Below are 12,836 nucleotides of genomic sequence, written 5' to 3'. Positions count from 1 at the left end.
GAGAAGGAAGATCAACTAAGCTTGCTTTCTCTCACTCCTTGCCATGTTAGGTCACAGGGAGAAGGTAGTCAGCTGAAAGCCAGGAAGAGAGCGCTCACCCAGGGACTAAACTGGACAATATTTTTATCTTGGACTCCCCAGCCTCTTGAACTATGAGAAAGAAATTTCTGTTGTTTAAGCCACCTAGCCTACAGTACTTTTTTATAAAAGCATGAACTAATACACTGATGGGCTTCCCTGGTGGCTCAGACAGTAAAAAGTCTGCCTGCAATCCAGGAGACCCCAGTTCAATCCCTGGAGGAGAGAATGGCAACCCACTCCAGTATTCTGCCTGGAGAATCCCATGGACTGAGGAGCCTGGTGGGCTACAGTCCATGGGGTAGCAAAGAGGACATAACTGAGTGACTAACACTTTCAATACAATGACAGTACAAGAAAACAGAGCAGGATACCAAGTCAGTCCTATGTTGTGAGATGTAACAGGCTTCGGTGAAAGAAAAGACCCCCCAAAAAACAAAAAAACAGTGAGAGTGAGGGTAACCAGGGAATAGTTTTTGGACGATTTGCAACCAGACCTCTGCAGGCCTTTACAATCTATCAGCTGGACTTGCTGGTGTCTTCAACCTACAGGCTTGGCCTCTGCCAGTCTCAAAGCCATCCTGACTATGCCTAGACCTCATCTGCCAACAGGGGTCACCTGAGATTTGCTGATTTTAGAACCTGTATCTGTCACAGAGGCCTTCATCCTTGGTTCCCACCAGGTTGCTGCCTGGCCATATCCCTTTGTTCAGCTGGCCAGTCCTCATGCTTAGGCCTTTGCTTGAGTTACCCTCTCTGGATTTGGTTTCCTCACTGACTGGGCATGTTGAGCTCCGACCAAAGAGAGAAGAAATTAGATGAGTGATGGAGGATGAGAATAAAGGACTTGGTAAATGTGCAAGGGGAGGAATGAACATATACTGTTCGAAATGAGTATGTTGTTGCTATAAAATAACCTTAAGGTTCCCAAACATTCACACAACTGGAGAGACTAGATGAACTAGGCTAGAGAATAATGGGAAATAAAACCGAGCAGACCAAATTACATGAAACTTGGTGAGACTGTGTAATAAATATTTGTCAATTTGACTAGGTTAAGGCATCCTCAGATAGGTGATAAACATTATACCTGATGTCTCGGGAAAACTTTAGTGTTTGAATCCACAAACTAAGTAAAAACCACCTTCACCAATAAGAGCGGGTATCATAACAATGTGTTCAGGAACTGAATAGAACAAAAAGGCTGAGGAAGGGTGACAGCATATTCCCCTTCCCTCAGCATTCCTAGTTTTCAGGAGGTTCTGACCTCAAGTGAGACTTAACACCATTGGCTTCTCAATCCTCAGGTCTTAGGAGCCAGACAAAGTTATACCACCATTTTCCTGGTTCTCAAGCTTGCAGAGGACAGATCATGGGACATCTTGGCCTCAATAATTGTGTAAGCCAGTTCCTATGCTAATTTTCCACTTATGCGTTCTACTGATTGTTTTTCTTAGGAAAAAAGAAAAATCTCTCACTATGTCTAAGGTTGATAGAACCAAGCAGAGGATAGGCAGCAGTAAAGTAAAAGATTTTGTTTTTGCATCCAGCAGCATTCTACCAGCAAAACTGCCAGCAAGAGTTGCAGGTGACATGTTGGACACCACAAACATATAAGTAATACACCAGCCAAACAAATCATCCTTCTGATAACTGGAAATTATTTGTGTGCAGCAACATATCACAGCACAGACATGACAAGTTTATGGGGAGGAGAAGCACTTTCTAAGTATTTCATTTTATTTTACAGTGTTTGAATGATAAGGTAGAAATGAAGAGGTGAGAGAAATGATAGGCACCATCACAGTGTCTCCATAGTCCTAGGCAGTAGTCCTCAAACTTTAGCATCCATCAGAATCTGGAGGTGGAATGTCTGACTCAGTTGGGGGAAAGGAGGCTTGGCATGGGCAGACCAAGAATTCACATTTCTAACAAGTTCCCAGAAGATGCTAATACAGTTGGTTCAAGGATCATATTGAGAAATTCTAGTCTATTGATAGAATTCATTACTTTTAACAAGAAAAATCTGTGTTAAGAAGCATGTCTAATTGCCTCATATTACTCAAGAGAATTTAACAGACCACTATCTGCCATCTGTATCCTTAACAGCTCTCTCCCTAAAAAAATAAAAAAATATTCCTTATCATTAAAATGCAATGTTGCCCAACAACAATAATTCAAGGAGTGGGAAACATGAAACATTCTTTGTATCTGATTATTTTAATACACTAGGCATGTCATAAGATAAAATAGTCAACATCAGAAAGAAAATTCTTTAATCCAAATGCCTTGCCTCAGATAACCCTGACTTGAATTATTAATAGAATTAAAAATGGGTTTTGCATGCAGATCAAAGTAGTCAGATGTTATGTATTTTAACAGTAATTCTATATGTTTATATACTGGGTTTGTTTGTGTTTGTGAAAGTCACTCAGTCATGTCCGACTCTTTGTGACCCCAGGGACTATACAGTCCATGGAATTTTCCAGGCCAGAATACTGGAGTGGGTAGCCTTTCCCTTCTCCAGGGGATCTTCCCAACCCAGGGATCAAACCCAGGTGTCCCACATTGCAGGTGGATTCTTTACCAGCTGAGCCACCAGGGGGTAATCCAACAGTTTTAAAATGTCACTCATGTCAAACTGTTAGTTCATTTAAAACACAAGCAAGTTTAGGGGATACCATGTAATCTGGCTGCATATGTATAGTCTTCAGAAATCTGGAGATTACAAAATGAAATATTTATTCCATCATCTGATGTTTCTTCATTAACTTCAGGACATTATGCTGCTAGGATATGGCAAATTCAAGTTTTACTTTTTGGAAATTTCTGGACTCCTCTGCCAATATTTTCAGTACACAGTTAGTTGAACCCTCAGATGTGGACTCCAAGGATATGGAGGGCCGACTTGACTAATACCGCTGAGAATCCTTGGTTTTAGACAATAGAATGTGACAAGCACTAGGAAATGAGGCTTCTAAAAAAGAAAGGATCTGGAAAAATTTCAATCACCTTTCTGCTTGCTTACTAATCAATTCACAATTTCACTGAATCTCAAATATGTTCTTTTGACAATATTTCATTGAAATATCCCTAACAGCAGAGAGACGGACACAAGCTCTTGAATATTTTCTCTTTTCTTCCACCCTATCAGAGATCACTCTGGCCCAAAGGATAAAAAATAGACACACCAATGAGCCAATCACATCTGTCCAGATTCTACTCATTGTAGTTTTTCAAACTCTTAGTGCACCTTCCATTTCATCGGGTTGAGTTATCCAAAGTGTCCTCTCTTCATCCCTTTATACTCACCATCTTTCTGGCACTGAGAACCTAAACTCATCGATTCCTTTCCTCCTTCTCACTCTTCATTCCATTGCAAAGAGCTTTCCACACCCTTTCTTTTTCTAAAATTTTTTCTCTTAATGTAAACTGGGACACTGATTTCCAAATCCAATAGCAACTTATTAGTATTCTTTAAAGTATACCAGGATACTCTTTGAATTATGGCAACTTTAAACATTTTGCTATATGTCATAATAGAGTTTGTACCTCCTTATACCTGTTTAACTTACTCCACTTAACCCTGAAATTCCTTTACTCCAAGTCTGATATGTCCATCTTTCCTGCTTCTCTTTCATTTCTCCCTAAAAGCAGGCATCTCCTAAAGTTCTACTCTTGGGTTTTCTTTCTTTTCCATTTTTCTAGCCATCCACTAAGCATCCATGTCCCAAATTCACATTTCCACTCTAACACTACTTCCATTACTGCATGTCTATTTTGGTAAAACATACAGGGTTGACTCTGGTTGCCCCTACACGAACTTGCTCCAGACTTCATTACTGTGTTCATACACTGTTGATGTGAACCCCTTTGGAAAGCATTTGTCAGTATTTTGAAAACCTGAACATATACCTCTCTTACAGCTCAGGAATCCACTTCTAGACATATTCCCAATAGAAGAGTCTGTATATGTGCAACAAAAGACACGTATAAGAATATTTATAGCAGTATTAGTCATTATAGCAATAAACAGGGAACAACCCAAAAGTATGTCAATGGAAGGAATAAATAAGATTGTACTACCTTCTTCTCATGAAATATTATGTAGTATTGAAAAAGAAATACATGCAACGTGGTTGCATCTCAGACAAGATGTTGAGCAAAAGTAAACAAATGATATCATCCAGTATGTTTTCATTTATATTGAATATAAAGGTCCCAAACAGAGAAATCAAATCTCTGCTTAAATAGATCACAATAGCAATTATCTTAAGGGGGTGACGTGTGGTACTTTGGGGTGCTCCTAGTCTTCCATATCATAATCTGAGCAGTGGCTACACAGGTGTGTCTACTTCATAAAATAGTATCAAGTGATGCTGAAGCTGAAACTCCAGTACTTTGGCCACCTCATGCTAAGAGTTGACTCATTGGAAAAGACTCTGATGCTGGGAGGGATTGGGGGCAAGAGGAAAAGGGGATGACAGAGGATGAGATGGCTGGATGGCATCACCGACTCGATGGACATGAGTTTGAGTGAACTCCGGGAGATGGTAATGGACAGGGAGGCCTGGCATGCTGCGATTCATGGCAGCATCAGTCACAAAGAGTCGGACACGACTGAGTGACTAAACTGAACTGATATGTATAGATGATTTATTTATCCTTTATGTATATATTATAATTAAAGCACTTAAATTTCTGAGGCCCATCTTCAGATAGTTCAAACATCCAAATATGTCCCCTTGCTCTCTTGTAACCAACAGAATCATAACTTTCTAACAATACTCTGAAGTCCTCTCGTGTGAAATTTGTCCTCCTAGAAGAATGAACCCTTAGACACAAAATCATCACATGATTTCAGACTCACTATGACTTTATAAAGTGATAACTATTCATATTCAAGATGAATTTGAGAATAGAGTATAAAAGAAACCTGCAATATTAAAGCTATCCACCATGTCATTTTTAACACATGTCATTTCTATTTTTCATGTTCTTCATGAGGAAGTCTGAAAATCATGTTCTGTAAGACACAGAAGTACTTTTATGACCTTTTGAAAATCTACTCTCGATTCTTTTCAATGTGATTGAATTTAAATGTGACTTTCTAATTTCTTCATAGAAATCCAGTTAGAAGTTAAAAAACTAAATTGACTTTAACTCCTTTAATATGTATGAAATTAACATGATAATTGCACCTAAATATATTTACTTTTATAACTGTTATAAGTGGGAATTTTTTTTTTTTTTGCCAATTAAGTGGTTTTCTCCCATATATATGGATAATGTGAAAACAAAGACCAGTTCTAGAGAAAGCCTATCATAAGTTCAACTTGCTCTTGAATTAAGATCTCATATAAGTTCAATTCATGTAGTTTATTTTTTTTTTAAATCTGCAATGATTTTATAAAGAAATGAGTTTAAACCTTTCTATGGCTTTTCAAACAAATATGATTAACTGGCAAAGCTGTGTCTTATTTCAGCATTTGTCATCTAGATCAGATTTCTAACATTATTCTGACTTTTCACTTTTTCTTTCACAATGTATCATTTTTTGTGATAATTTATCATCTTCAGACTGTAGTCTCAGTCACTGGGCCATGTCAAGACTTGGATATTCATGGTTAATAAATCTCTAGGAAAGAAGTCAGCAAAAACAGAGAAGTCATTTTGATTCTAGTTTGGAGCTACTCAGCCTAATAGGCAACCTGTAAATGGAATTAAGTCACTAAAAATTTGAGAGTGTTTCAGATTTGCTTTTAAAAGGGAGTCAAGATATTATGGAAAAAGCCAGAACTTCTTTGGATATCTTCATACTTCTTTTAAAGCTTAGTTTTTGGTTTAAGTTATTTATTTATTTATTAGTACATTTGAGGTGGGAATACTATCATTCTTTTTCCCCACCACTCAGGGCCACAAAAGGGATAGGTCAGGGCCTCCTTTATTATACTACTAGATAAAAGTTGTGTGTTTTGTACCACAACCAGAGAAGAAAAGTGACAACAACTTTGCATCAAGGAAAATGCAAATCCAGACATGACTACTTCAGTTTCTACCCAACAATCTCTCTTAACAAAAGAGTATCATGGAGATAGGTGGAGAAATACTGAGGAAACGCTTTCAGAGAAATCCAACCCCTTTCTCACTTGAGATTTGTTTCTACAGTCAGCAAGAAAAGTAAATTTGATTTGCAACTGATTTTCCAAGATTTCTAGTTACTCCCCAGTATTTTTACATTTATAAGTGTTTTACATTTGTAAATGCCTTTACTACAACTTCAAGGTGTGCCAGCAATAAATAGTCCACTATTAAAAACATGCAAAAACAACACAATTTAAATTTCAAACCACTTACAGTTCTGTGTTCATTTCCAATTCTCTGAGGAAATGCCAGCACTTCAGAAAACCAGCCCACATCCTGCCTCAAACACACACTATCTTGAACCAAGAGGGGGGTTTCTGGAGGCTATACTTTTCTATGCTCAATGTACATTGGAATCACCTGGAGAACTTGAGAAACAAGGTAGCCAGTGATTTACCTCCAGAATCTGAGTTAATTGATCTGGGGAGTGTACTAGGCATCAAAGGGCTTACAAAGCACACAGGTGATTCTAATATGCCTACAGGGTTGAGAGCCTAAACCTAAAGTTGATTCAAACTAAAGTAAAACACCTTGGGTTCTTAATTTCTCTATCATATGTCAATTTTTACTTAGGAAACAAGCTTTTAAAGATTGATATCACTAAATTCACAGCAACAAAAATAAAATATACTTAATCTCAGACTTTTTTTTTTGCTAACTGCAATATTAACTGAATCAGAAAACATTTACCAGAAATCTTATAATATTCAGTATCAAAAGACAGCCTAGACTCGCTAGAAGGGAACTGCAGCTCCTTAAAAATTTCTCACTGGATTTACAAATGGATGACTTCTTTTATTTATCCTACGTTCAACATTCCTCTTTGCTAAGACTCCCCGCCAACCCCCAACTTTTATTAGCTCTCATCAACAACAACAACAAAGATGGAAAAGCCATGGTGCCCTGGGAAATGTCTAACAAGTAGTTCTCTGAGGGTGGAATGAGGGAAGTGGGAGGAAGCACTGATTTGTAGAATTTGTTGATTTCCATGGTGTATGTCCTCCCACCATGGCTGATTCCAAGCTACCCACTGGCTTGGAAATTGTTATAAAATTTAACAGTCTCTGAGCCAGTATGAGCCAGTTCCAGCACTCCACTTGAAATTATTAACCTGCTTGTGTATCATAGTCCTGGACTGGTAAGAAATGAAATTTAGTTATTAATATCCTCAGCATATTACTTGACATATCCCCTTACAGATACTGATTTCAAAATTTTGACTTACAATGGACTTAAGGAACTTTCCTCAGATGGAGGTACTTTTGAACTATGTTTTTTCTGTAGTTGGGGTTCAGACACATGCAGATATGTCTGTGAGGGAAAAGGGTAAAATAAATAAGATTTTCGTGATGTTAAGAAAGAAACCATCAAAATGAGAGCTTCTACAATGAGCTGAATTCAGCAATAAACACTAAGGGTCAGAGAAGAGTTGATATTGTTAGTCAAGTTCAGAATGACAGCAGATACAAAAAGCTATTTAGATCCAACTAATTTGTGCCAGGGGAAAGGCTAGTGTTGTAGTAATAGACTAAATGGTTTGCATCACTCAACCTAGAATCAAATATGCTGCAGGCTCTACTATGTAAGTCAGGAAAGAATCCATCCTCTTTACTTTTGAGAGAGATACTGTGAAAAGGGGCTTCCCTGGTAGCTTGGTGGTAAAGAATCTGCCTGTCAATGCAAGAGATGTGGATTCAAGCCTGGGTTGAGAAGATCCCCTGGATAAGGAAATGGCAACCCACTTCAGTATTCTTGCCTGGGAAATCCCATGGACAGAGGAACCCGGTGGGCTGCAGTCCCTGGGGTCGCACAGAGTCGGACATGACTGAAGCCATGCAGCAGCAGCAGCAGGAAGCAACCTAGATGCCCATCAGCAGACGAATGGATAAGAAAGCTGTGGTACATGTACACAATGGAGTATTACTCAGCCATTAAAAAGAATACATTTGAATCAATTCTAATGAGGTGGATGAAACTGGAGCCTATTATACAGAGTGAAGTAAGCCAGAAAGAAAAACACCAATACAGTATACTAATGCATATATATGGAATTTAGAAAGATGGTAACGATAAGCCTGTATGCAAGACAGCAAAAGAGACACAGATGTATAGAACAGTCTTTTGGACTCTGTGGGAGAGGGAGAGGGTGGGATGATTTGGGAGAATGGCATTGAACATGTATAATATCATATAAGAAATGAATCGCCAGTCCAGGTTCGATGCAGGATACAGGATGCTTGGGGCTGGTGCACTGGCATGACCCAGAGGGATGGTATGGGGAGGGAGGTGGGAGAGGGGTTCAGGATGGGAATCAGGTGTACACCCATGGTGGATTCATGTTGACGTATGGCAAAACTAATACAATATTGTAAAGTAATTAGCCTCCACTTAAAATAAATAAATTTAAATTAAAAAAAAATATGCAAACAGCATAATGCCAGGATAAACATCCTATTGCTTTGAAAGTGTACATCATAGTGCAGTGAAGTATACAGTACTATCCATACTTGAGAGAAAATGTATTAAAGAAATGAAATATCTTTCCCAAGACCATGAATTTGTTAAGTTGTGATCCAGAATTTGAACCTGATTCAGCCTGATCCTGTTCTTCCCATATAAGTTCTTTCTCCTAATGGAAGAGTCTACAACAACATGAACAGATTGCTTCTTTATCTTGGAGGTGGTTTGGATGACAGGTATTCTATTGCTAATTTTTTTTTTTTAATAAAGAAGGATCAAAGATGGGGACAATTATATGAGCAATAAAATAACCCTCTTAAATTCTGATTAGAGACAAATTTCTGCAGCAGACTCCATTCCTTTGCTCCTATTCTTCTCCTCTACAGCATTACATTTCTCCATCCAGGACATAAACAAAAGTCAAATAATGTAGCTTGAATAGCTAGTTATTTCCTGTTCTGCCTGGATCAGAGCTTCCTGTTCCATCACTCTTATTCACACCCTCAGGAGCTGTGCTCCATGCCCACTGCATGTGGTCTCAGCCAGCTAGCTACTTTACTTCCATTCTGACTAGTCTCTTTGTTATTGTTTCCCAGAAGTGATAATATATACTCTTTCCCCAAATGTGTATGGAACAAACAAAAGCTCCTTACTATATTAATAAGTCCATGGTGAAAGAAAGCATACCTGGTGAAATAAATTCAGGAATTTCTAGGCTAAATGAAGTTTATTATCAGAGCCTTTAATGTTCTAAGGCATATTGAATACTGTGGACTTATATTCATAACCTAAAAGTTGAGAGTTATGTTTTATTTGGTGGAAATTTTTAGGGCTTCCACCCCAGGAGACAGCATCTGAAATAACCCTGAGAGAACTACACTGAGAAGCTACGTTATGTAGGAGTTTTGCAACAAGAGGCAGGCAGTCTGAACATCAAGACTATTCTTAATTAAAGAAAACAAGATATCCCAAGTCAAGGAATTTAGTGCTTTTCTATGTATGGGAAGATGCAAGAATCTGGGTTCACTGAAATCATTCCTTTGAAATGCACCTCACCTATCTGGGGCCAGTATTCTGTGTTTTTGCAACAACCTGAGTTTCCTCAAGGCTCATCCTAGGGAGTGGCTGCAGTCTGATGGCTGCTCAATGGCAGATATTCTCTTCCTTCCTGAGTTTCCTCAGACTGATCAGATCACATTGGAGAGTTACAGTCACTGATGATTATGACATCCTTGTTCACTGATATGGCAGGAAATATTCATTTCTCAATATCTTTGAGGGAAATATAATATGTGATATTTTCAAATACAGTTTTAGAAGTGTGGAGTGCCCCTTGCCCACTCATACGATTTTCATTAACTTTCATTGTCTTCTAAAAGTGGTAGTTTCCATTCTTTTGCTCTTCTCTTTGCTAGTCCTGCAAAGCAGATCTACCAGCCAAAATATTCCACTAATACCTGCAACTTTAGTGACTGCCTAATGAATTATGAAATACAACTTCCAGAATATGGTAGAAAAACATTCAGAACATGTCCCTATCTGAGATTGAACCTGGAATTCACCTTTCATTTCAACAGAAAACTCTTAGGAAGCAAGAAGAACGAATTCCCAAATATAACTGAAATACATGGATTGCTGGTTAACTGAATAATAAATTCTTGGGATGGCTGTGCTAATGAATGGCCCTCTTTGTTTGGATTAGACCATAAAACAATATACTGAAAACTATATAAACTGATTATGCGGAGTGAAGAAATGATAACACATCATAAAAACTAGTTGGAGAATGCCAACCTAGCTTAATATTAACCTGTTTGAAAATACAAACCGAGTCCCAGTTGCATATTTGTTTTTCACCGGGAAATTTTCCATCCACTTTTTTTCTCTCTCTTATCATTGTTTTTTACAGACAGACTGGAATACTTCCAGGTTAATTTTATTACATTTTGAACGGCCCAATTCTTATTTTCATACCCTTGTACTATGGATAATCTGGGGTTGCTGTGTTTGTTGTAGAACCTTCTCATTTCACCTTTTGCACCATAGTTGTCATGCTTAATTTGAAGATTTAATGTTGAGTTGTCAACTCAAGGAAGTTCTTTCAGCGGAAAGCTTTATCTCCATCTGTTTAGAAAAGGCAAGGGGTGATGACAATATTAAGTGAATCTGTCCTCTCAACTATAGTCTATAACACAATATGTTACCTAACTGGTGAATAACAACGAATACTAGCTAGGTATAATACTATATTAACTTACTTGGAGAGATATTAAGTTCCTAAAAATATCAAATATTTCAGAAAAGATGTGGAAGATGGTTGAATTGTCTCATTTTGCAAGTGCCAGCATTTTGCTAGTCTTTGGAAAAAAAGTGTTCTCTAATCTTTTACAAAGTATTGCCATTATCACTTATTTAAGAACCTGCTAATGATATTGTTTGGTTAAAATGCTATGGATACCTGAGAGGTGTGGCACATGCATACAAAATAAAACTGGATATTATTATAATAAAATGAACATGCTATAAACTGATTCTACTGGTTGCATTCAATAAAGCCAAAAAATAAAGCAGACAAGGATTAGAATAGTTATAATGGATAGTTTACATAATCTATTATTAACATAATGTGTTTTAAGAGCTTGCTAATGATAAGGAAGGGAAGAAGGAGGAGTAAAGGTTAGATTGAGAATGAAGGCAAAGATAAGCATCCTTGTTTCATTAGACAAGAAAAGTGAGGACTCAAATAATCATCAGTTCCTGATTCAAAAAATTTAAAGTTCACTTAAATAACAATGATACTGTTAAAGAACAGGGAAAACAATGGACTAAGCCTATCTTCACAGAAAAAAAAAAAAAGATTTGAGAAATTAAACATCGAACATAAATCTAAAGGTAAGGCATGCATGTGCCTCTTAATACGATTTTTTGTGTGTGTTGATGTAATTTAAAACAATAGTTTAATTTTTCACTAACAATGGTAAAGAACTATATTTTCATTTAATTAACCTACAATCCAGCAGATAAAATTGGAATAGGACATAACAAACTATAAGCTGGAACTAAAATGTGCTAAATGCAAAATGATTACTTCAAATCTTTTCAGAGATTCTTTTTAAAAAGTCTTTACTAAACATCATCTAGTTCTCACCTCCAATTTCTTTCCTATCTCTCCATTATGTGGCAACAATATGACATTAAAATCTTTTGCTGCTCTGGAACAAATATTGCCTAAATATTTGCAGTCTACCTTTATGATCTGCCATATGGTTGTTAAAATGATTGTGCAAATGCTTTTGTTTTACTGCAGATGGAAGGGGGCAGGCATTAATCAATTGCTTAGTGTAAGTGCAAGCCAGAATAATTACTGTTAGTAAGGATGCAAGAGTCACTAAACCGGTGTGGACAAAACAAAATGTGTGAGTGAGTCACTGCCTGGGTAACACAAAATGTCAACATCATCAGCAAGGTTTGGCAGAAAATGAAAATAATTTGAAGGAAAAAAATATAAGTTGTGCTGAAAAACCTTTGAAAAGACAGGCTTTTCTATGTGGAATATTAACAAATGAAGCATCCCAGGAATGCTAACAAGAAACACAGTTACCCATGTACATTTCTCTGCTCATCCAGCTACCAAACCAACTTGCACAAATTGTATAATTTAACATTTTCAGTGACCACTATTCTTTTGGGTATTGGACAGATCCATGGAAAATACACTATTAACCATTTATTCATCACTCTGCTGCTCCCTTTACTCTCCACCCACAAAACTCCCAAAGATTCACTGTAGTACTCAAGCATTCTAAAAGACTAATCACTTTAAACTGATTTATTATCCCAAAAAGTTCATTATATAACTGGCTGCTGACCTATATTGTTCAGATTGTTATAACTTAATGGAAAAGCTACTACCATTAGAAAAGTGAGAAGAATATGTCTTTGTGCACTTATTCAATAATAGATATAATTAAAGATAACTTATGTCTATTGGATTTTTGTTTATTTTCATGTATTTCTCACTTTTAGAGTAAAAATATTATTTTCTTTTTCTAGATAGGAAAACTAAGAGCCTACATCTTTAATTTATCAAGTCTTATTTGCATTTCACATGGTACATTCTTGCTTCCTAAAAATATATTTTGAAAAACTTATTT

General features: G+C 37.0%; 1 protein-coding gene across 50 annotated transcripts in view; it reads right to left on the bottom strand.

The window, feature by feature from the left end:
• LOC129644008 (uncharacterized) overlaps positions 1-12,836 on the bottom strand; it is a 416,390-nt gene that overhangs the window by 322,902 nt on the left and 80,652 nt on the right. For 34 of the 50 annotated variants that reach the window (XR_008710655.1, XR_008710672.1, XR_008710676.1 and 31 more), the window contains exon 1: positions 6,436-6,531. Coding sequence is in view for 1 of the 50 variants with exons in the window: in XM_055569289.1 (XP_055425264.1) it covers positions 6,436-6,497 (62 nt within the window). In the remaining 49 variants the exon portion in view is untranslated. Of the gene's footprint in view, positions 1-6,435; positions 6,532-12,836 lie in introns of those variants that run through there. The other 16 variants (XR_008710696.1, XR_008710694.1, XR_008710692.1 and 13 more) reach the window with 3 other exon arrangements.

This window comes from Bubalus kerabau, chromosome 2 (genome assembly GCF_029407905.1).
Source record: "Bubalus kerabau isolate K-KA32 ecotype Philippines breed swamp buffalo chromosome 2, PCC_UOA_SB_1v2, whole genome shotgun sequence".
Taxonomy (NCBI): Eukaryota; Metazoa; Chordata; class Mammalia; order Artiodactyla; family Bovidae; genus Bubalus; species Bubalus kerabau.
The sequence above is the reverse complement of the archived record's forward strand: the minus strand, read 5'-3'. Positions and strand labels throughout refer to the sequence as shown.